Consider the following 24,054-nt stretch of genomic DNA (forward strand, 5'->3'; position numbering starts at 1 on the left):
AATAAGTCCAATGGCACACAGGATTGATGCAAGCAAGATTGCCTTGAGTGTTTAATGCGGAGTGCAACGTTTCGGGGTCACACCCCTTTATCAAGCATCATGCAAGGCAGTCTTGCTTGCATCAATCCTGTGTGCCATTGGACTTTTTTTCTAAGAAGCAACAATCACTTGGATGATTTTCTTATTGCAACGATGGACAAGTATATTCAGTTCAAGATTCTTCAAGCATTCATCGCATCCTTTAGGCCAAAACGCATTGGTAGGCCTAAATAGCACAGTATTATTCAACATTTGCACATGTGTGCTGAGATTAAATGTCTTTTGAGCTTCGTAGATGAATTTGTCCCCCTAGCAACACCAGAAACTTCATAAGAGCGACCCTGGTCTATGCAAAGAAAATTATAATTATAAAATGGATCAGTCTCATTTCTCACAGGTCAGCACTTGTTAATAAAATTGTTGCTCCGGTTAAACAGACGTACACTTCGAGAAAGTCCCCACTGAAACTGGAATATATATGGGCACCTTGAATGGATGTCAAATAAACATAAGATCTTCCCAATAGCCCACTATACACTGGCCACCCTTGTTTATTTTCTGAATTGGGATAAATCTGGCTTACATCTGCACAAAAACCACCAGGCCCCTCTGATACCATGAAAAAAAGGGTAAACAATCAAGATTTATTATGATCAATTTCACCCACTGTCTGATGAAAAGTAGGCCTTGTTCTGCCGTAGGGTTGCCAGCTTTTGTGGAAAAAAATACCGGCCTTCCTATATATTTATCTTTTTTCCCTATTAATAACATTGGGATCAACCATAATTTTTTCAGGCCAGGCCAGTAAAATACCTCGACAGGTTGAAGATAGGGTTGCCACCTGGTAGGGTTGCCAGCTTTTAAAAAAAAAATTACCGGCCAGTGGTGGGGGCGGAAAATAAAGGGGCGGGACGCAAAAAGGGGCAAAGCCTACGGGGCGCGACGTAAAAAGGGTCGGAGTCCCGGGGGTAGTGTCACCACCACCCGAAGCCGAAGAAAATGTAGGTTTTCATCGGCGGGCAAGGGATTTTGTAAATGGTATTACAAATTACCGGAAGCTACATTGCCGGTAAATTTGTAATACCGGCCCTGGCAGGTGATTTACCGGCTAGGCCGGTAAAATACCGGCCGGGTGGCAACCCTACCACCTGGCCAGTATTTTACCAGCCTGGCCGGTAAAAATGATGGTTGATCCCATTGTTATTAATAGGGAAAAAAGATAAATATATAGGAAGGCCGGTATTTTTTTCCAGAGAAGGTGGCAACGCATTCTGCCCCTAAATTGTGAAACAATACTGGGATGTCTCACGTCTGAAAACATGATTACTTTTAGTCAATTTCACTTGTTCTTCCAACTTAATTCTTATGTTGGCAAAAAAGAGGGGTTTTTCTGGGTTTGAAATAAAACTGATGCCTAAAGAGAATAAAGCGCCTAAAACCTGGAGATTTTAGTCAATTGGCATAAAAGCTCCTCATTTTTGGTCAAATTAACAGCAATATGTTCTGACAGTTGTCGGGCAACTACTAAAAATATCTGTTTATTGTTATGTCGTCGGGACAAATAAAAACTCTAGAGGAGAGAAAACCACTTGAACTTTCTGAGGCTGGCGCGTATTGCTATGACAACCAACACAGATATCACGTGTCCAAACAACTCCTCTCATACACACTAACGTCCCTCCCAACTCTCGCATTTGTACTGCGTCATCACGTTTATACGCTCACGTCTCATCTCGCGAGACTGAGACGAAACGCTGGGCAGAGCTGACCTGCTGGAGTGGAGGAGTTCGACATTTAAACGGCGTTCCGGGGCCGCGGGCTGTGTTATGAACAGTGGGAGTGTTGGGCGGTACGATATAGGTTTGCGCTGCCAATGAATGTATTTTCTGACACACTGCTTTTGTTTTGTGGCGTCATGGGGATTGTGTGTGTGGGGAAAAGTGAGGCTGCGCATTAGGGCAGGGCATTTAAGGGCGAAGGAAACGGCGGCTTCCTGTGGTATTAGGTGGAACCCCTTTCACTTCATGTAGCAGTCCTGCTAGTATTATTCCTTTAACTCTGAGCTCCAGTCAGTCGGCTACAGGTGAAGTGGGGGATGCTGGGAGTTGTAGTTCATCAACACCTGAAGGGTCACTAGTTGGACCTCACTAATGTGCTTAGTTTACTAGGTTTGGACTGTCCCACCCCCAAATATGTCTCCCTGTGGGGCCCATTGGGGTTGTTCTTATCGAGCTGTAGTTCCACAACATCTGGGGAGTTGTCATAGTGATGATAATGTGGCCCTAACTAGGATATATTGTCACAGGGGCCCTCCCAACACGTAGGGCAGTCATGTTCAGGGTTGGCTGGTTTCCAGCCAAATTGGGCTACTAATTTAAAGCCCGGGCAGGTTTTGAAACTACAAACTAGCCAAGGTACGGATTTGGGATACTTTTTTTGGAGCCTTTTTACTTTGAAAACCAGCTCAAGTTTTTTTTCTTGCCCTAATGTGCCAAGTCTGCGCCTCCCAATGCATTTTGGGTAAGGTAGTTTTTGTTTAACAATTTGCAGACTGCCAAGTTTAATGTAAGACTACAATACCCAGCAGGCAATGGGACTGAACTGTGTAGAAGTCGGGAGTTAGCAGATTTTGGGCTCTGTACCGCAGTCTCTTAGCTAGTTGTGGGTTAGTTTTGTAGCTGACTTTGGCTGGTATTGAAAATTAGACCTGGCGACCCTGGTCATGTTATCAGCGATCCAGTGCCTTAAAGGGGCTGTTTGTGTGTTGAGTTAACTTTTAGTATGATGTAGAGAGTAATGTTATGAAACAATTTGCGATTAGTTTTCGTTATTTCAGGTTTTTCAGTTATATAGCTTTTTATTCAGCTGCTCTTCAATTTGCATTATAAACAATCTGGTTGCTAGGGTCCAAATTAGCCTAGTAACCCTGCCTTGATTTGAATGAGAGACTGGAATATAAATAGGAGAGGAGTTTACTAGAAAGATGAGTAATACAAAGTAACAATACATTTGTAGCCTTACAGAGCATTTGGTTTTTAGATGGGATCAGCGATGCCCATTTGAAAGCTGGAAACAGCCAGAGAGAAAAGGCAAATAATTATATAGTGAATAAAGTACCCCCTCTTATAAGCATATTATAAGTTACCGAGGAGTTTCATGACCATATGACAACGAGGCCGAAGGCCTAGTGTTTTTATACAGATCATGGAACTCGGAGGCAACTTATAATATTCTCATTTTGTAACAAGGGGTACTTTATTTATTATAATACTCAAATTTGAGTAATGTGACAGAAATTACATCAGAACTCACTGTTTATAAGGATATAATTTACAAGATATTCATAGCTTTTGTGTATTATAAAACTATAAAAAATAAATAATGAAAACCAATGGAAAACTTGCTTAGAATTAGCCATTCTATTACATACTAAACATTTACTTAAAGGTCAAACACCCCTTTAAAGTGTAGAATAGATTCCTCTAACCGGACGGGGGGGGGGGGGTCAAATATTTTTTGCCCAGTCTGGCTACAACCAAGGATGTCAGTCCTTGGCCAAAATGCAATTGGTAGGATCTCCCCGATCCTAACCCGTCCTCCCTTAGCCCGCATCCGACTTCCTTATAGACCCCCGCCAATGTCACAAAATGGGCGGGGCGAGCAGGTGCAGCTTCTATAAAAGAAGAACCCAGAAGTCGGAAGCCGTCACTTGACGGTGGTGGGCAGGGAGAGCAGAAGAGCCTTAACCTGCACCCGCAAAGAAGAGTGCGGAGTCGGCCCGACCCACGGGTATCGGTTTGGCCCGGTTGGGCACACTCCGATTTTCACAAACCATTCAACGCTCTTGTTTTGCATTAAATGACCCTCAGAATCGGCTTGCCTTTGTGCAGAGAATCCTGAAGGAGCCTTGGAAAGGAGTCGGTGTGCACGGATTTCTGCTTTTGTTTATTATTAGCTGTGACTAAAGACAATAAGAGCGTGCTGCATTTTATTTTCAGGCGTCGGAACCTCTAATTCAGCTTTTGTAAATAACAGACAAATATTAAGCTGTTATAGCAGATGTTTTATTGTGTAGGCTGCTGGGTTTGAAGAGAATAACAGCGGTTATTTTATGAGAAAACATGTAAGAAATGTAATCCAGACGGGAAATGGCTCAATATATTCTTATATGGGCCTCTCTGCATTTGAGTCATTTGAGACCATTGATCTAACTGCAAATTATTAGGCCAAAGTGGTTGTGTAGTACGACACGAAGGTCCAATAAATGGCAGCGTCCTTGGGAAGTTCATTTATATACAGGAGAAAAATGTCTGTAACCCTTTCACTGTTAAAGGATCAGTAGTGTAATAAAAATTCTCAAATTTACTCAATCTAGTAACTCTTCGCAACCAATCGGTAAATGCCGATTGGTTGCTATGGGTTACTGGGGAAGTGGCAAACTGAAGACCATTTAATACACAACCCCCATAGTTTGGGTATGTTATACATAACACAAGGTTTCTTTTTTTTTTAACTGTCGGTTGAAGGGGAACTCCTGCTTCCAAACCAAAATTTGAGAGGAACACATAACACAGAAACCCCTAATATAAGATGCAGGCTGAGGACAGATGGCTGTTGATACAAAGTAATAGTAGTCAGCCAGTTCAGTAAAGTAGTCAGACAGATCAGCAGAAGAGCAGGGGGTTAGGCTTAGGGAACTGCTGTCCAAACCATTAAAAACCATGAAAAGTCTGCTATTTTTTAATTGATGTATAATTCAAAGTTGCTTGAAATTGTTTACTTTTCAAAAAGCTCAATTTATGTTTGTGTGGAGATCCCCTTTAAAGAGCAGTTAAAGTAAATGGTTGCTTGTTACCTTTCCTTGCACTGGAAAGTGTAAATAAAGGGTTGAAAGGGCCTGCAAATCCTCTTGCTAGGAAGGTCATATACTTATATTTTATCATTAGCCCTTTTATAGGACACGTGTTAGTTACATGTCATCTGTATGAGCTATGGCAAGTCATAGTTTTATATGTTTCCTTGGATATTATGTAGGTAATGGCTTATATAACTGCAAATGCTTTGATATTTACATTTTTGTGTATGGTATTTGTGTGCATTTAGTACAGGTATGGGACCTGTTATCCAGAATGCTCGGGACCTGGGGTTTTCCGGATCCTGGAACTTTCTGTAATTTAGATCTTCGTACCTTCAGTCCACTAGAAAATCATGTAAACATTAAACTAAACTTTCTGGATAAGTAGTTTCCGGATAACAGATCCCATAACTTTATCAGAGATTGAAAGTATATTCCAATGCACTTTTTTTTGCCCCCCCCCCCCCTACAAAAAATGTCATAATGTGCTGAAAATGGGTTGATTCTTATTTAGCGCTGTTGCCAGCAATTCAGCATATCCAGATTTTCTGCAGATATTCTCAGAGGACACAACCTGCTTCGCTAATGCAATTCCGTATAAAGCAGAAGATTTCCATTGTGACAGTTTTTTTTTTTCTGGTGAAATATGTGCCACCTACTTGTTATGACAAATGTTTAACACCCACATGTGATAAGATTCTTTTAATCCCATCATATGGGCTGATCCAGGTTTATGTATATTTATTTCTCCTTTTACTTGCAGGAACAGCATGGTCGAAAGCTTGCGCATACTATGGGTTCAAATCGGTTGACGGCAAGAGAACTGTGTGAGAATGATGACCTCGCGACTAGTTTGGTGCTTGACCCTTACCTGGGGTTTAGGACTCACAAAATGAATGTCAGGTGAGTTTCTAAGGAAAGAGAAAGGAGACTGCATGATACAGGCCCTTCCACAATTAGTTGTCCTATTGAATGACATATACAAAATAATTTAATATCGCTCAACTCAAATGTACTAAGGATAAATTGTTTTGAGTGCTGAGGTACTTTTACAATTCGTGGGTGGTGGAAAAAAATACCATCATCTTAAGGTAGAGTCCTGCGAGGAACCAATTTGTAAGACCCGGACCCGACCTGAATCCGCGACCCAACCCGCAGCTCGCGACCCGAACTGCAACCTGCATATTTATTCACTTTGATCCGCTACCCGACCCGGACACGCAACTACCTTATTCACAACCCACCAACCACCATCAAACAGGAAGTGATGGTGCTGCAAACTGGAAGTGACGTCATCAAAATTGGGCAGGGATAGAAACAAGTTTGGTAGAACTTTAAAAGGAGTAAAATATAGACAATATTACATAAAATAAGAAATTCAGATCAGACCCGCGGGTATACCCGCACCTGAAAATCCTCCCCTCATTCCACAGGGTGCCCGTTTTTTTTGTGGGTAACCCACGGGTACCCCACCGACTGCAGGTCTCTATCTTAAGGGGTGTACATATATTTATATCTTTCACGCTCACCCTGTATTTATGGTGACCTGGCTGTATATACCCCAGGTGCACTTCTGGGTTTGCAGACTTTAATAATTGCAGATCAAAAAGAAGGAGTCGCACTCACCGAGTTAGACGAGTGCAGAAAGACAGTCAGCAAGCACCCCGGACACCGCTTGTGAAGATAAAATGTTACGTTAATTTAAAATCATCAGCATCCTGACATGATACATAATCATACAAATCATACCTATGATTACGTATCTGTGATACAAAACGTGTCAGGATGCTGATGATTTTAACTTATTGAAATAAACTTCAACATTTTATCTTCACGAGCGGTGTCCGGAGTACTTGCTGACTCCCTGTGTGCCACCACCCTTAAAGGGCATCTGTTGGTCAAAAATGTTATCCCTAACCAAAGGTGTGGGCTAATAGTATGAGCAGCAATGTTGGCGCACGTGCATAATTAGCGCACATGGCTGCTCGCACAGGGAGCTCGCTGCTCGGGGTGGGCAATTTTTTTTTTTGTTATTAGCCTGCACCTTTGGTTGAGGAAAACATTTTTGCCAAACAGGTGCCCTAAGATTTGTTTCCTGCGTTTGTGCTTATGAAGTTAATTCAGTTTTCAGTGGTATCATATAACTCAGAACTGTTTGAGTTGTTGTTCAGGTCTATGAGTCTAATACAGAGGTCCCCAACCTTTATAACCCGTGAGCCCCTATTTGGACTGGCAGACTACAGGTCAGTCTATTTAACGGTACACTTGGTATTTATGCGACCGAAACTTGCCTCAGTCAGAAATCCAAAAATAAGCACCTGCTTTGAGGCCACTGGGAGCAACATCAGAGAGCTTGCCCGTCGACATGTTGTTCATGAGCCACTAGCTGGGGATCACTGGTCTAACATGAATAGGATGGAAGCCATTTATGTACAAGTATCACAGGGAAATAAGTGTTCCTGCCTGGGAAGTATTTCCTGTGCATATTCTAGCAAACGAAACAAGAATCAGCGGCCATCTTTTCTGTTCTAGGGGCTTTACCAATCTAGGCATGCTTTCCATGCATGTTAATGGCTGCTATGACCAGTAATTCTTCCTATTGCATCTTAAAAATATTGGGGGTCGGGGGGTATTTATACTAATGTAAAAAGCTGAAAGTTTTGAAAAAAAAAAAACATGTTTCCCATGACAGTATCCCTTTAACAAATACACACCAGAGAGATCCTGCTTTCAGTTGCAATTACATTTCAAAACTGCAATAAAATCACTTTCTCTTTAGAACAAGGTTAAAACAAGCCATTTATTGATGTAAAGCATGTAAGGGAAATGAAACCATGGCATAGTGTATTTGTATGTGATTTTATATTGTTACACTGCAGCGCTATGCCCACGATAAGAAGGCAGCATCACCTGAGAGAGGCTCTGCAAACATTCCATAAGAAAAAGGACCCAGAAGCTGCGTATCAGTCACTAACAGCAGGAGAATGGGCTCGTCATTACTTCCACAGCCGTTCCCGACAACAAGAGAGTCTTCTCAAGGCACATGTATGTATCCTGCGTTGTTCTGTGGCGCCTCTCATCTCTGTTTAACCCACAGTTCATTTGTTTTACTTGGTTATCTGGCACGCTCTAAGATCACAAGATTAGATTTTAAATGATTTGCCTTTTTCTTCTGTTTCTTTCCAGCTTTCAAATGGGGGTCACTGACCCCATCTAAAAACAAATGTTCTGTAAGGCTACAAATTTACGGTTATTGATACTTTTTATTACTCATCTTTCTATTCAGTCCTTCTCCTATTTATATTCCAGTGTTTTATAAAAATCAATGCATGGTTGCTAGGTTAATTTGTACCCTAGAAACCAAATTGCAGACACTGCAAACTAGAGAGCTGCTAAATAAAAAGCCAAATAACTAAAAAAACACAAATAATAAAAAATGAAAACCAATTGCAAATTGTCTCAGAATATCACTCTCTACATCATAGTAAAATCTAATTTAAAGGTGAACAACCCCTTTAAGCCCAAAAACATACAGGATAACGGTAACATTTCGCCTTGCTTGCCAAGCCTAGAGTCACAATGACTAGGCCTTAAAGAGATACTGACACCAGAAAATAATCTTATTTTTTTTTTTTTTTATATCCATCATAACAACATCATTGAATACTAATTTTGAATAATAATAATTTTGCCATAAAAGTATTTGCCGGATGCTTTTCCATTACCATTCTAACCCCCATGTTCCCCTGTGTGTTCTCTCCATTCATTTCTATGGGATTTTGAAAGGCATATTTATGAAAGGGTGAACTTTCTCTAATTGATAAATACTCTTTTAAAAATCCCAGAAATGAATGGACAGAGGCGGAATTTCACTCTAGTGGACTGTGGCGATCTCTTTGATAAACATACCCCCATGTCTTCTCTCTTGTGAATACTGAGTGACATATAATTTGAAGCACTGTGTGTGTGTTTCTGTATACTGTATGTTAGAATTGGTTATGATCTTGCAATTGGTGGATTGTGTACATTGATTCACAGCACAGTAGAACATTTAAGCCTTAGAACTGATAGATTAAGTATCATACCTTATTCATGGGGCTTATATTGCCAGCTCGGGAGCCTTATGACAAGGAAGATTAATGACTCCAAATTCGATTCACTGAGCTCCATATCTTTGTGATCTAGGTCAGTACTATACACAGGCTCACTATGCTCAGGGCATTCTGCTGATCAGCACACTCTGTTCCTAGCCTGATGATATGATTGGGGGGGGGCAGGCAAAGATATGCTATGCATTGGAAATAAACTTGCAGGATAGATCTTTACTAACACTTGACTTCTTTGCTTTAAATGGATACTGTCATGGGAAAAATATCACATCAGTTAATAGTTCTGCACTGAAATACATTTCTCAAAAGAGCAAACAGATTTTTTGTGTATTTAATTTTGAAATCTGACATGGGGCTAGACATATTGTCAGTTTTCCAGCTGCCCAGTCATGTGACCTGTGCTCTGATAAACTTCAATCACTTTTTACTGCTGTACTGCAAGTTGGAGTGCTATCACCCCCTCGCTTTCCCCACCAGCAGGTAACCAGATAGCAGCTCCCTAACACAAGATAACAGCTCCCTAGTAGGTCTAAGAACAGCACTCAATAGCAAAATCCAGGTCCCACTGCGACTCATGCGGTTACATTTAGTAGGAGCAACAGCAGCCTGCCAGAAAGCAGTTCCATCCAGCTGGCTCTTTCCGAAAGCACATGACCAGGCAAAATGACCTGAGATGCACCTACACACCAATATTACAACTAAATACGCTTGCTGGTTCAGAAATGAAATTTTATATTGTAGAGTGAATTATTTGCAGTGTAAACAGTAACATTTAGAAATGAAAATGACACCATAAAAATCATGACAGAATCCCTTTAAAGATGAAGTCACTGCCTGCAAGCTTATTTGTGTTTTCTGGTGAACTATAAAGCAGCTGTAGGGTTAAAACACTACGTATCCCCCTTTGTACTGCGCTCCTGCTGTTAAAGAGCACTTAGCTTACATGATGGCTACCACTTTCAGATTTGGCTTAGGATTTGTGTCTACTGTATACACACATCTGGGTTTACAGGTACTTAAAAGAGTTTATAAACTAACCAGTAGCTATATTTACATGTAACAAAAAAGTGCTTGTATTTTAATGTTTGCTTAAAATGCACCGTTGCTTCAATATCTCTGCATTAGATAAACATTGAATACATTCCTTTAAGGAACCGTTCAGTGTAAAAATAAAAACCGGGTAAATAGATAACCTGTGCAAAATAAAACATGTATCTAATATAGTTAGTTAGCCAAAAATTTAATGTATAAAGGCTGGAGTGACTGGATGTCTAACATAATAGCCAGAGCACTACTTTTCAGCTCTCTAACTCTGAGTTAGTCAGTGACTTGAAGGGGGCCAAATGGGACATAACTGTGCAGTGAGTTTGCAATCAATCAGTGGAAACCAAGAGAGCTGCTAAGCAGGAAGTAGTGTTCTGTTAGACATCCAGTCACTTCAGTCTTTATAAATTACATTTTTGGCTAACTATATTAGAAACATTTTTATTTTGCACAGCCTATCTATTTACCCAGTTTTTATTCTTATACAATGTGGCTATTTCCATCATTTAGCCTTTCCCATATGTTTTTCAGATATTCCGATATCTCCGGATGTTTCTTCCAGAGAGTGGGTTCATGATTCTTTCCTGTAGTCGGTACTCTCTAGAAACCAACGGCGCAAAAGTTGTCTCCACGAAATCATGGTGAGAGTTATGAGTTCTTTTGGCTGTTTTCAAGCTGAGAATCAGGGTGACAGATACTACAATTGTGTTACTATGTGCTACCACTGGGTGACCACATTTAACTATAAACTTTGATTTTGCTCCAATGAAATGAATATGAATTAAAATACATTTTTGTAGGACCTGTGAATTATACATCCTATCACAACCCCCTATTTTGATTGACAAAATTTGTATATGGCAATATTGTCAGTAAAACTGGCAACACAAAATCTAGCATTAAATGATAAGAAAAACCTTTAAAACAAGTGAATGTAAAATTTATGAGTGCTATTTTAAGCACATTTTTAATTATGTTCGTTATTTATATTTTTTAATTCCAAGATATTAAAGGATACATGTACTGTTAATATGAAAGCCTTTTGTTACAGCAGCGCCACCTGCTGTTCAGTTTCCGACCAGTCTGACCACCAAGTAGTCAAGGAAGTTGTCAGGAGAAAGAAAGAGGCTGCTCTGATGTTCCTCTGCTTTAGGAAAGATTCGAGAAAGATTTCTTTTTTTTTTTTCAGAACATCAGAGCAGCTTCGTTCACTGCTGTAACCATAGTAAAGGGCAACTCTGGCTTTCAAACCAAAATTTGATAGAGGCCCACATAACCCAGAAACCCCTAATATACCAATCACAGTTCAGAAAAGTATGAATAAATGCCATTTTCTATTCTGAAATCCAGCTGGTTAACAGTTCTTCTGTTTCTGCATCATTTGAAATCCTGACAGGGAAGGAGGGACTAAACACTGATGTTACAAATTGTAACAACTTCTCCACAGCTTACAGACAGCATGCAGGAACTATATAACCCACAATGCATTGCACTGCGATGTTCTGTTCCTTATTTAAATCACGTGTGCAGGGAATTGTGGGGTTTGCAGGATGCAGGCTAAGGACAGATGGCTGTTAATACAAAGTAACAGTAGTTGGTGGCAAAACCAACCCATTGTGTTTAATTAATAAATTATTTTTTAAGTAGACCTTAAGACTGGTAGTCTTTTAACCCCTCCCTTGCATGTTAAAGTGGTGGATGGTGGCATATGAATGTTTACTGCTTTTAGGGTTAGAATAAGGTAAGCAAAGGGTTGGTGACTGTGCTAGCTTAAAGGGAGTAGGGAAAGTTTGAAAAATGTTTATGCTTTTATATATAAACTTATTCCCAAAACACATCAGTTAATAGTGTTGCTCCAGCAGAATTCTGCACTGAAATCCATTTTTTAAAAAGAGCAAACAGATTTTTTTTTTTATATTTAATTTTGAAATCTGACATGGGGCTAGACATATGGTCAGTTTCCCAGGTGCCCCTAGTCATGTGACTTGTGCTCTGATAAACTTCAGTCACTCTTTACTGCTGTACTGCAAGTTGGAGTGATATCACCCCCCTCCCTTTCCTCCCAGCAGCCAAAAAAAAGAACAATGGGAAGGTAACCAGATAGCAGCTCCCTAACACAAGATAACAGCTGCCTGGTAGATCTAAGAACATCACTCAATAGCAAAATCCAGGTCCCACTGCAACACATTCAGTTACATTGAGTAGGAGAAACTACAGCTGCCAGAAAGCAGTTCCATCCTAAAGTGCTTGCTCTTTCTGAATGCACATGACCAGGCAAAATTACCTGAGATGCACCTACACACCAATATTACAACTAAAAAAAATACACTTGCTGGTTCAGGAAGGAAATTTTATATTGTAGAGTGAATTATTTGCAGTGTAATTTAGAAATAAATCATGACAGAATCCCTTTAAATTGATGCTAAAACAGGTTGTTGTATGAGTGACTGCTAATCTGGTCCTTGCTCAAAGTTTCTTTAGATTTTCTTCTTCAAGCTTAATGGTACTTGTGATTTGCTTGGAATTTGGCTTTGCCTTCAGAAACCTTGGGGGAATACACAGGAAACTGCAGTGGATTATGTTTCACAATAATCAATGGGAATCTCCTTGGAGCAGAGCACCCAATTAACACTTAAATCTATCACCACGTTTATTTTTATCTGATAATCACTTGCATGTGCTACTCACGAGGAACTGCAGAGACAAATCACACTGAGATAACAACAAGGCGTCTATTGTTATTTCTCCTGCAGTCCCTATTATTCTCTAGCAAGCTTCTGTTTGTGTTTTAGGTCAAAGAATGAAAAGATCGAACTCCTGGTGGGATGCATTGCTGAACTAAGCAAAGCAGATGAGACCCTCCTTCGCTTTGGAGATAATGATTTTAGCGTCATGTACTCCACTCGGAAAAAGTGTGCACAGCTCTGGTTAGGGCCTGCTGCCTTTATCAACCACGGTAAGTGCATCTGGCTATCTGACGTCTCTTCTGTTCATTCTGCCACTTTATGTATAAATAGTTTTCATTTAATGAACATAGTTGCATGTCAGATACATCATGGAAGCGCTTATTGCTTCTCTATGTGAAGGTATGTTTTTTTTTGGGATGAGAGAACAGTGCCATCCGGTGGTTATAAATGGAGTTGCTCTGCTCTATACTAACAGGAAAGCAATAGATTGAGGAGGTAGGTTGAGGGAATAGATTGAGGAAGTAGCCTGAGGAGGTAGGTTGAGGGAAAAGATTGAGGAAAAAGCTTGAGGAAATAGATTGAGGAAGTAGGTTGAGGGAATAGCTTGAGGAGGTAGGTTGAGAAAATAGGTTGAGAAAATAGGTTGAGGGAAAAGATTGAGGAAGTAGCTTGAGGAGGTAGGTTGAGGAAGTAGGTTGAGGGAATAGATTGAGGAAGTAGGTTGAGGGAATAGATTGAGGAAGTAGGTTGAAGAAATAGATTGAGGAAGTAGGTTGCGGGAATAGCTTGAGGAATTAGGTTGAGGGAATAGCTTGAGGAGGTAGGTTGAGGGAATAGATTGAGGATGTAGGTTGAGGGAATAGATTGAGGAAGTAGGTTGAGGAAATAGATTGAGGAGGTAGGTTGAGAAAATAGGTTGAGGGAATAGATTGAGGAAAAAGCTTGAGGAAATAGATTGAGGAGGTAGATTGAGGAGGTAGGTTGAAGAAATAGATTGAGGAGGTAGGTTGAGAAAAGAAAGATTAGTAAGGAAAGAATTTGTAAATGGCCAAAATGTAATTATTATTATTATATAACACATTTTTTGGTAATACCATTCTCAGACATATGTTGTACAGTGTTGTGAATCTGTGGCCTTTGTTAAATGTTGCCTTTTTTCCCCCCTCCATATTGCTTTTGGAATGCTGCCTTACATATACATGTTAAGACTGTCGGCCAAACTGCAAGGTAGGTCCTCTCCACGTTGTGTACCTTTGCTATATTCGTGTGTTAAACTAATAATCTTTCATCAGTGGAAACCAAGAGAGCTGAAAAGCAGGAAGTAGTGTTCTGTCTATTATGTTACACATCCAGTCACTCCAGTCTTTATACATTTTTACCTAGTTTTTATTTTTATACTGAACTGTTCCTTTAAGTTGGTAAAACAAAAGTCATTATTCCAAATTAGCCTCTAGGGGCCACACAAACAACCTCTCTGGGGCATGAGGACACTGAAGATTAGCAGTGTATTAGCTTGAATCCAATTAAGTCAAAAGGATGCTGGTTCTGTGCTTCATCATCAGACTCACAGTAATGCCCTTGTTTTATTAGTATCATGACATAGGACTGCTGTGCAGCTTGTGATCCCAAACAACTGCCTTTTTGTTTACTGTACCCATTAACTGTGTCATGCCTGGATGTAAACGCACACACTTAGTCTTCATCAAGGATAACCTGGTAATTAAGCCTCAAACTATATGAAGATTAAGCATCTCGCTATGCACATCATTAGCTAATTAAATGGGCACAAATATAGGAACATTTTGGTGTCCCCAGTCATTGTTTCCTCCAGGAAAACAAATACATATTTGCTCCAAATCCTACTAAGACTGACCTTCAAGCTGGGTTTTCAGTTATGTCTAGGACAGCAAATGGCCTGCTTAAAGGATAAGTAAATAAGTGAATGTAAAATTGAGGAGGGGGCTATTCTTAGAACTTTTGTAATTTACATTCAATATTTATTTTCTTTTTATTTCAAGATATTAAGGGATTCATGTACTGTTAGTATGAATTAATTGTGTTACAACAGCGCCACCTGCTGTTCAGTTTCTGACCACCAATTAGTCAAGGAAGTTGTCAGAAGAAAGAAAGAAAGGCTGCTCTGATGTTCTTCTGCTAAGGAATAAAAATAGAAATCTTTCCTAAGCAGAAGAGCATCAGAGCAGTGGTGGTTCTCCTCTAAGTTAACTCTGTTAGTATGTTATAGAATGGCTTTTTCTAAGCTACCTTTCAATTGGTCCTCATTTATAGTTTTTTAATTATTTGCCTTTTTGTTCTGACTCTTTCCAGCTTTCAAATGGTGGTCACTGAACCCTTCTAAAAGCAAATGCTCTGTAAAGCAACACATTTATTGTTATTGGTACTTTTTATTACTCCTCTTTCTATTTAGAACCTCTCCTATTCATATTCCAGTCTCTTATTCAAATCAATGCATGGTTGCTAGGGGAATTTGCACCCTAGCAACCAGATTGCTGAAATTGCAAACTGGAGAGCTGCTAAATAACTAAAAAAACACAAATAATAAAAAATTAAAACAAATGGAAAATTGTCTCAGAATATCACTGTCTACATCATACTAAAAGTTAACGCAAAGGTGGACAATCCCTTTAACTACCCTTCAGTCTACTGATTTATGCTCCCTGTTTTTTTGTATTATTGATTATATTCTTACCTTTCTGTGGCTGATTCTGGGCAACCACTTAAATATGTACCTGTGTCACATTAATGCTTATAGTAAATTAGCTCCTCCCTTTCTTCAGTTTGTACCAACAGATGGAAACGCCGCGTGCGTAAAGGTTCTCAGGGAAATCAAATCCGGTGAAGAGATCACATGCTTCTACGGAGATAGCTTTTTTGGAGAGAAAAATGAACAGTGTGAATGTTGCACTTGTGAAAGGTGAGAATTTTGTAAATGTGGAACGTTCTTTATGCCAACATGTTAAATGTAAGAATCTGAATTTTTCTTCTCCCAGGACAGCCTGGGGCTGCTGCTTTAGTTTCCCCCTATCTTGAAATCTCTGGATTTCCATTGCGCTGCATCCGAATAATTAATGCTTTCAAAATTGGCCACAAGGGTCACCATCTCGTAATTTTGCTAAACATCTTTACAAGACCAAGACTGTTCACATGCTCAGTGGGGTCTGGGCTGCTTAGGGTAAATTATCAAAACAGCACAAGTCAAATAATATCTGCCCGAAGCCGATACCGCAAGACTGTTGTCATGTAATCTAATGTGGACTTTATAGTTTTTGTATTGTTTAATACAAACTTTCTCCAACTCTGCAGAAAAAGTGGCTGCAGCAAAATAATCCTCCAAATAGAATCCCAGTTTATCTGTTTAAATCTGGCTCCATGATCTTTGTCCCTGCAGCTGGGACAGTAAAGGGGATGTAAAGGCAAAAATAAAATCCAATACAAATCTCTACACAGTCGCTGACTGCTCTACAGGGAAAGAAACAAAACTGCTTTAGTTCTGCATGGCTGGGAAGTAAGGCGGGGGCTCCCCCTGCTGTTCATAGGTATGATTGTTTCCCTGCAGAGCAGTTAGGGAGTGTTTGACAATTCCTACCCACAACAGTAAATGAAGGGAGAATTTCACTGCATACAGAAAAGAAAGTAAAAATTGGATTTTGTTTTAAGACTTTACATGTCCTTTAATACTTCCTTAAGAATTTTTTGTCATTCTCTGTTTTCATCATCTTTCCTGTTTTAGTAATTTTTTCCTGCTTTCTGTTCTATAAAGTCCAGTTTCCTATTGTACTTGTCTCTAAGAAGAATAGGGTTTTTTTTTTTTATCTTTAGAAAAGGGGAGGGTGCTTTTAAGCAGCAAAAAACAGAGCAGACAGTATCTACCTCATTAGAAAAATACCAGCTCCGTGAGACAGATGGTCGTTTGAAGAGACTCCGCGAGAGTGCCTGCAAACAATCCCATCAAGTAACTACAAAGAAAAAGAAGCGTCCACAGGGTGAGTAAACTAATTTTTGCTTAAAGGATAAGTAAATGTTTAAAATAAGTGAATGTACAACTGATGAGGGAGCTATTCTAAGCATTTTTGTTATTTACATTCATTATTTATTTTCTTTTTATTCCAAGTTATTAAGGGATACATGTACTGTTAATATGAATGAATTTTGTTACAACAGCGCCACCTGCTGGTCAGTTTCTGACCACCAAGTAGTCAAGGAAGTTGTCAGGAGAAAGGAAGAGGCTGATCTGATGTTGTTCGGATTAGGAAAAAAATTAGAAACCTTCTCAAATCTTTTCCAAACCAGAAGAGCATCAGAGCAGCCTCTTTCTTTCTCCTGGCAACTTCCTTGACTACTTGGTGGTCAGAAACTGACCAGCAGGTGGTGCTGTTGCAACAATTCATTCATATTAACAGTACATGTATCCCTTAATAACTTGTAATAAAAAGAAAATAAACAATGAACGTAAATTACAAAAGTGCTAAGAATAGCACTCTCCTTTACATTCACTTATTTGGAAGGTTTACTTATCCTTTAAAGAGGTTCCTCTCATATGCCAAGGTGCAGTATTTTGTGATGCACTGAATGTAAGTGACCTAACAGGCACATCATGAGCTTTTCCAGCCCTGTTTCCTATTTCCAATAAACGTTATGACGCACGAGTGATTGCCACTGTATGTCACAATGTTTGCCAAAATAAAGCCACAATTGATGAAGCATTAGACGTCTCCTGATTTGTCCGGCTGAGGGCCCGCAGTGTGGAACTCGTCGTGTCTTACTTTCTACTTATGGTTCATGATTGGTAAATCAATGGCAACACTTTGGTGTTAGGAACGGTTCAGGGTAAAAATAAAAACTGGTTACATAGATAGGCTGTGCAAAATAAAAAAAAAATGTTTCTAATATCGTTAGCCAAAAATGTGATGTATAAAGGCTGGAGTGACTGGATGTCTAACATAATAGCCAGAACACTACTTCCTGCTTTTCAACTCTGAGTTAGTCAGTGACTTTAAGGGGGGCCACATGGGACATAACTGTTCAGTGAGTTTGCAATTGATCCTCAGCATTCAGCTCAGATTCAAAAGCAACAGTTATTTCGAAAGGGGCCTCCCTCAAGTCTCTGGTTACTACCTGGTAACCAATCAGAGGAAACCAAGAGAGCTGAAAAGCAGGAAGTAGTGTTCTGGCTATTATGTTACACATCCAGTCACTCCAGCTTTTATAGATGACATTTTTGGCTAACTACGGTATATTGGAAACATTTTTTTATTTTGCACAGCCTGTCTTTATCTATTTATCCAGCTTTATTTTTATACTGAACAATTCCATGCTTACCAGTTTTGTAGCTCTTTATTGTCATCATGACTTCAAGGGAATTGGTCATTTTACCCAAACAGGCTTTTCATACGAAAAAAACGTTTGGCAGCTTTTAGGTGCCAAAGTTTTCTTCTTTTTATTTTTGGGATGGTTTTCTTTTTCCCTATTCTTTGCTTAGATCACATTTGACCAGCTTGGTGATATAGTCTCTGGCTGTTAACACTTCATTGTCCTCCTCAATAATTAAGAATATCACTTTTTCATTCAACATGCAACTGCCACATTCCCTCTGTGGACATCAAGGCATTGTTACATCATGTAAAGTGGGATCTCATTTGAAATTGGTTTACATAATATATGTATATTTTCATTTGTAACTCTTAGATAAAACCTTTATTTGAGTTTTGTCCATTTAGTGTTTATTTTCAAAGGACTGGATAGCTCCTTGGTCGATTTGAGGGCAATCAGCAGGAGTCTGAGCTGAACAAACCTTTTGCCTATGGCTGTAATTAAGAAATTATTAGTATTAAGCCGCTTTCTCTAACTACTGGCTTCTTACAGGCAACTGTGGGAGGAGAAGGTTGATAAAAAGCTCTCTGCATAATGAGTTCCACCTCCTCTCTTAAAGGGGTGGTTCAACTTTAAAGGACAAGGAAAGTTAAACTAAAGAAGTAGCTAGAAATGTTGTACATTATGTTTTGGGCTTCTGTACCAGCCCGAGGCAACCACAGCCCTTTAGCAGTAAAGATCTGTGTCTCCAAAGATGCCCCATTAGCTCCCCATCTTCTTTTCTGCTGATTTGCTGCACATGCTCTGTGCTGCTGTCACTTACTGAGCTTAGGGACCCACTCAAAATATACAGTACACATAGAATAGAAATGTCACAATATAAGGCTGATTAGTAATTATTACAGATAATTACTACATGGCAGCACAGAAACCAGTGCAATTAGCATCAGAATTTAATAATCAGCAAACCTTTAACCTCAGCTTATATTACAGACCAACCTCATTTTCTGCTGGATAATTAGTGACGAGCCCTAAGCTTAGCTTCTCAACAGCTGCTCAGAGCCCACTGAGCATGTGAGTGTCACAGACACTTTCCAAGATGGTGACCCCCTGTGACAAGTTTGAAGTCCTGGATCATTGCTGCTATTGACAAGCTGAAACTTTAGGCTGGTGCAATAAGTTCAGTATATAAAACATGCCATTTTTAGCCCTATTCATTTTTAGGGGTTAGTTCTCCTTTAAGTTAACTTTTAGTATGTTATAGAATGGCCAATTCTAAGCAACTTTTTAATTGGTCTTCATTATTTTTTTTTATATATAGTTTATGGTTTATTTGCCTTATTATTCTAACTCTTTGCCACTTTCAAATGGGGATCACTGACCCCATCTAAAAATCAAATGCTCTGTAGTGCTACAAATATATTGTTATTGCTACTTATTTTAAAACTCCTTTTTCTATACAGACCTGTCCTATTCATATTCCAGTCTCTTATTCAAATCAGTGCATGGTTGCTAGGGTAATTAGGACCCTAGCAACCAGATTGCTGAATAAAAAGCTAAATGTCTCAAAAACCATGAAAAATGAGTCATTTGCAAATTGTCTCAAAATATCACTCTACATCATAATAAAACTTAATTCAAAGCTGAACAACCCCTTTAAATTACAAATCGAGGCAGAGTAAATGTATTTACTGTGTGTATAGTGGTATCCTGCCCCTTTGCGTCAGTCTATAAAAGAGTTAACCATTTGTTATGTCTATTTGCTTTTGTCCTAGGTTCAAAAGTTAGACTAGCGCTCAGACTGAGAAGGATTCCACCATCCCGAAGAAAGAGAGTTTTCTATCGAAGACTACGGACTCTTGCTTCCTCTCATTTTTATTCATCTAGCCTAGCTAAGCACATTTCCTTCAAGCCTGTGAAGATTGCACTGCCCCGGGGTACTGTTTTAAGGGACGTGCGTATCATTTTGCATAACTGCAAAAGATGTAACATGGCTTCCCGCTCTAAAAGCCAGCATGAGGGGAAATGCTGTAAACTAGGAAAGGTACCTTTGGTGTCCATTCTCCGGGAAGACCTCAGTCCTGAAAAGCTAAAATTTAGACTAATCTGCCCTCCCACCATTCAGACAGCTAATATAGAGTGCAATGCCAAAGATCGCTCTTTGCCTGAAGCAGGAAGCATCAACATGGAGCCAATCACAACAGCCGAAGTGTGTGAACACGTGTCTTTCTCCCCTCTGCCGAGTCACAACGGAGATGAAGACTCTTTCTATGAGCCCGAAATCCCCGGATCATTGTTGGGGCCTGAAAGTCCATCTTCTGTTCTTGAAAGCGGTTCAGAAGATGGACTTTCAGGCCCCAACAACGATGAACCCATTTCCAACAACTTAAACATGGAATGTCCTCCTCTTGAGCCTATTGTTAAAGACACCGTGTATCCTTATGATGGCAGTAAAATGTCAGTGTCGCATCTTCATGCACTTAAACAGTTTGGGATAACACGTTATATTAAAGTCGATCTGAGGAAACATGTCGATTTACAATCCGAAAAGTCTCAGCCTGATAAAAGTTCATCGGCAGCAAATAGGAAACTGAATCCTAATCATATTCATTCTCATCAACCTCTTCGTTCAGACGACCACCTTCTGGCTAATTTGAATGCCAAAGCACAGAATAAAGTCGTACTAAGAAAAGACGTCGCTTTAGAATCTGAAAAGCCTCGGCCTGATAAAAGTTCATCGGCAACAAATAGGAAACCAAACCTTAATCATATTCATTCTCAACTCCCTATTCGTTCAGACGACCACCTTCCGGCTAATTTCAATACCGAAGCACAGAATAACACCGTAGTAAGCCCAACTGCAAAGACGCCAATAAGCGAAGCCTTAAACGGGTCACCAGATCGTAAAGTTTCCTCTTTAAGATCCAGATCGGTAACATTTAGAGAGACTTCAGACAACAAGATCACCCTATTTAAAAGGAGACGCAGTTCTGTTAAGCCAGGGGTACAATGTGTAAAACTGAACGGACATGTTAAATTGACAGGTCAGATTGTTTATAGTAAACTCGATCCGCCCACTAAGGCTGTAGCCAAGCACCTCACTCACACAATGCACTCTGACCCTAAACTGTTGCTAAAGCCATACGTCCAGTTGGGAATCAACAACAATTTAAAGAGGTCGTCATTTACTGGACTAGCCCACAGCAAGGTTTTAACAGAGGAAGCCGTTAAATTACACAACCCCCCGGCATCAAAGCCGTCGACGGTAGGCGCAAAGAAAAATGTGGCGTTTAACCCATTCACCCCCTCCAAAAGACTGCGGCTGGTGGTCAGCCTTGGGTCTATTGCTCTAGACATGGCATCCACGTCGAGTGAAGAAACCAATTAAGAAGACCAAGGAGTTCTTTAACCAAATAAGTAAATGTTTGTGAGCAGTTGGGAAGGGTGATGGCTAGGCCTTAGATAGAAAGCTGCTTTGTCTCACCCACCTGCCCTTTTTTCTTCAATATTTTGATTGGGTGCTACTGTTCATTCCCCCTCTTTGTGTTTCATATGACTTCTAGCATAGTAACTCAGCTGCATTGGCTTATTTTAAAGGAGAAGGAAAGCCACCAAAGCAGTTTATTGCCAATAGATTAGCCTCGATAGTGCAAGCTATAATGCTATATTTATTCTGTAGAATGCTTTACCATACCTGAGTAAAGAGCTCTAGAAGCTCTTTGTTTGTTTAGGATACAGCTGCCATATTAGCTTGTTTTGACATCACTTCCTGCCTGAGTCTCTCCCTGCTCACTCATAGCTCTGGGCTCAGATCACAGCAGGAATGGGACGAGGGGGCGGGGAGAGAGAAGCAAACTGAGCATGCTCAAGCCCTAGCCCTGGAGGTTTAAGCTGAAAACAGGAAGTCTGATTCAGAAGCCCATGTGTACACAATAGAAAGAAAGAAATGTGGTGTTTCTTTTGACAGAGGACTCAGAGCGACATTACTTTGAGGGTTTACTGGTGTATTTATATAGACCTTTCTGATAAAGCTTACTTACCTTTAGCCTTTCCTTCTCCTTTAAAGTTTAATGCACCACTTTGCCTTAGTCTACAAATCCTTCTGTACATGTCCTCAAAGAAACCTCTTGTGTTGTCCTAGAGGTGTTTAGTTTTTTGTTTTTTTTTCTTCTCTTGTAATACAGCCCTGTGCTTTGGAATTTTTTTTCCTTCTCCGCTCCCCAACCCCCAAATGTTTAATGGTGCTATGTGAATAAGCATATCCTTTGGGATGTGACGGACACTTGAAACATTGATATTATTAATGATCAATCATCTCTCTTTGTGCAAAGCAGAACATAATGTGTGAAAAAGGACGAACTTGGAAAATGTAAAGTGACTTGCAATGTGAAGTAAAGCCTTAAAGGAACAGTAACACCAAAGATGAAAACTATTTTAAAGTAATTAATATATAATATACTGTTGCTCTGTATTAGTAAGAGTTGTGCGTTTGCTTTACAAAGCCTATGATAGAGTTTATATAAACAAACTGCTGTGTAGCCATGGGGGCAGCCATTCAAGCACAGGATTCCCAGTAGATAACAGATAAGTACTACTATAGTTTATATAAACAAACTGCTGTGTAGCCACGGGGTCAGTCATTTAAGCTGAAAAAGGAGAAAAGGTACAGGATACACAGCAGATAAACGCTGTAATAGGATACAATGGTATTCTACAGTGTGTATGTGTTATCTGCTATGTAACCTGAGCCTTGAATGGCTGCCTCCATGGCTACACAGCAGCTTGTTTATATCAACTATAGTAGTACTTATCTGTTATCTACTGTGTATCCTGTGCTTGAATGGCTGCCCCCATGGCTATACAGCAGCATGTTTATATAAACTATAGTAGTGTGTGTGACGCAAACACACTAGTTGTTCCATTGTGGGGCAACACTACATTATATTTTAATTACTTTAATGCACTTTCATTTTTTGGTGTTACTGTTTCTTTAAGCTTGTCAGATTTTGAACTCTGGTGGGTAATTGTCGTTCCAATGGAGAGGACACGGACTCTTAATGCCATCAGATGGTGCTCTAAAATAATGTTTTGAGATGCCAGTCGTTCTCTACAATGCTACCCCCCTTCCCTCTGTGTTAAATAAGCTCCTTTATTTCTTGAATTAGCAGAAATAATTGAAAGCAGGTGGCCCAAAGAGCTTACTAAGGGTCCTCTTCTTATAAAACCATCTTTACTACTTGTATGTTTGGCCCAAAGTATAACATTTAAACCCCATATCCTTTACCTAAACCTGATGTATGACAGTTTATTGCAGGGCTGTCTGCCCGTAGGCCAAATCTTGATACCCACAAGCATTCCCAGTCCCTAGATGTTTGCTGGACTTTATTTTATCACATCATTATATGGTAAGAAAACAAAAAAGATGGTATAGCGAATAACTGACCCACTATATGATAACTTTAGGGCGCATAATATGGGATGTCCGAGTTTTTACTTGTTCTCCTAGCTCAGAACAACTAAACATACAATTCCGAAAAGGAGAATCTACCTGCTATAATACACTTGTATGTATTTAAAAGGGAACTATCTCGAAAATGAAAATTTAATATAAGCTTCAACATACTGAAATTAGAAACTTTCTAAATGCAATTAATAAAAATTGGTATTGCTGTTTCTAAAATAATCAAGTTTATCTTTGTTATTCCTCTCTCAGCATCTGTTTTTCTTCATTCAGGAGTTTCTTCATTCAGGAGTTGTCAGATATTTATTGACAGTTAGATCAATATATCTTATAGGGGGGCTCCTTTTGCCTAGAAGATGTATTAGAGCTCACTGTATTAAAATCACCAGATATCATGTCTTTCTACATGCAGAATTTGCGCAAAGGGCAGTTATTTTGTTACATTTTTTTTTTCCTGGAATCCGTTATTTGAGTGAGCTGTAATTGAGCTGCTAGGAAAGGAGCCCCCCTATAAGATATATTGGATCT

General features: G+C 39.6%; 1 protein-coding gene across 3 annotated transcripts; it reads left to right on the top strand.

Moving 5' to 3' along the window:
* The first annotated feature begins 1,728 nt into the window (after positions 1 to 1,728).
* kmt5c.S (lysine (K)-specific methyltransferase 5C S homeolog) lies at positions 1,729 to 22,261 on the top strand. 3 transcript variants are annotated; one of them, XM_018228240.2, is made up of 10 exons: positions 1,729 to 1,888; positions 5,658 to 5,797; positions 7,774 to 7,939; positions 10,579 to 10,688; positions 12,840 to 13,003; positions 13,942 to 13,961; positions 15,533 to 15,669; positions 16,575 to 16,738; positions 19,841 to 20,348; positions 20,421 to 22,261. In XM_018228240.2, exons 2-10 carry the CDS (start codon positions 5,688 to 5,690, stop codon positions 21,451 to 21,453), a joined length of 2,412 nt encoding a protein of 803 aa, XP_018083729.1. In that variant the 5' UTR covers positions 1,729 to 1,888; positions 5,658 to 5,687; the 3' UTR covers positions 21,454 to 22,261. The 3 variants fall into 3 exon arrangements, with proteins under 3 accessions (XP_018083729.1, XP_018083727.1, XP_018083728.1); XM_018228238.2 differs by having other exon boundaries at positions 19,841 to 22,261; XM_018228239.2 differs by having other exon boundaries at positions 1,732 to 1,899; positions 19,841 to 22,261.
* Positions 22,262 to 24,054: the final 1,793 nt, after the last annotated feature.

This window comes from Xenopus laevis, chromosome 7S, assembly GCF_017654675.1.
Source record: "Xenopus laevis strain J_2021 chromosome 7S, Xenopus_laevis_v10.1, whole genome shotgun sequence".
NCBI lineage: Eukaryota > Metazoa > Chordata > Amphibia > Anura > Pipidae > Xenopus > Xenopus laevis.

Bases quoted from the DNA above. Each gene is read 5' to 3' on its own strand.
- kmt5c.S (XM_018228238.2), top strand. From the start codon at position 5,688: ATGGGTTCAAATCGGTTGACGGCAAGAGAACTGTGTGAGAATGATGAC. The intron at 15,670-16,574 runs GTGAGAATTTTG...TTTTATCTTTAG, and splicing joins GAATGTTGCACTTGTGAAAG to AAAAGGGGAGGGTGCTTTTA. The intron at 16,739-19,840 runs GTGAGTAAACTA...CTTTTGTCCTAG, and splicing joins GAAAAAGAAGCGTCCACAGG to GTTCAAAAGTTAGACTAGCG.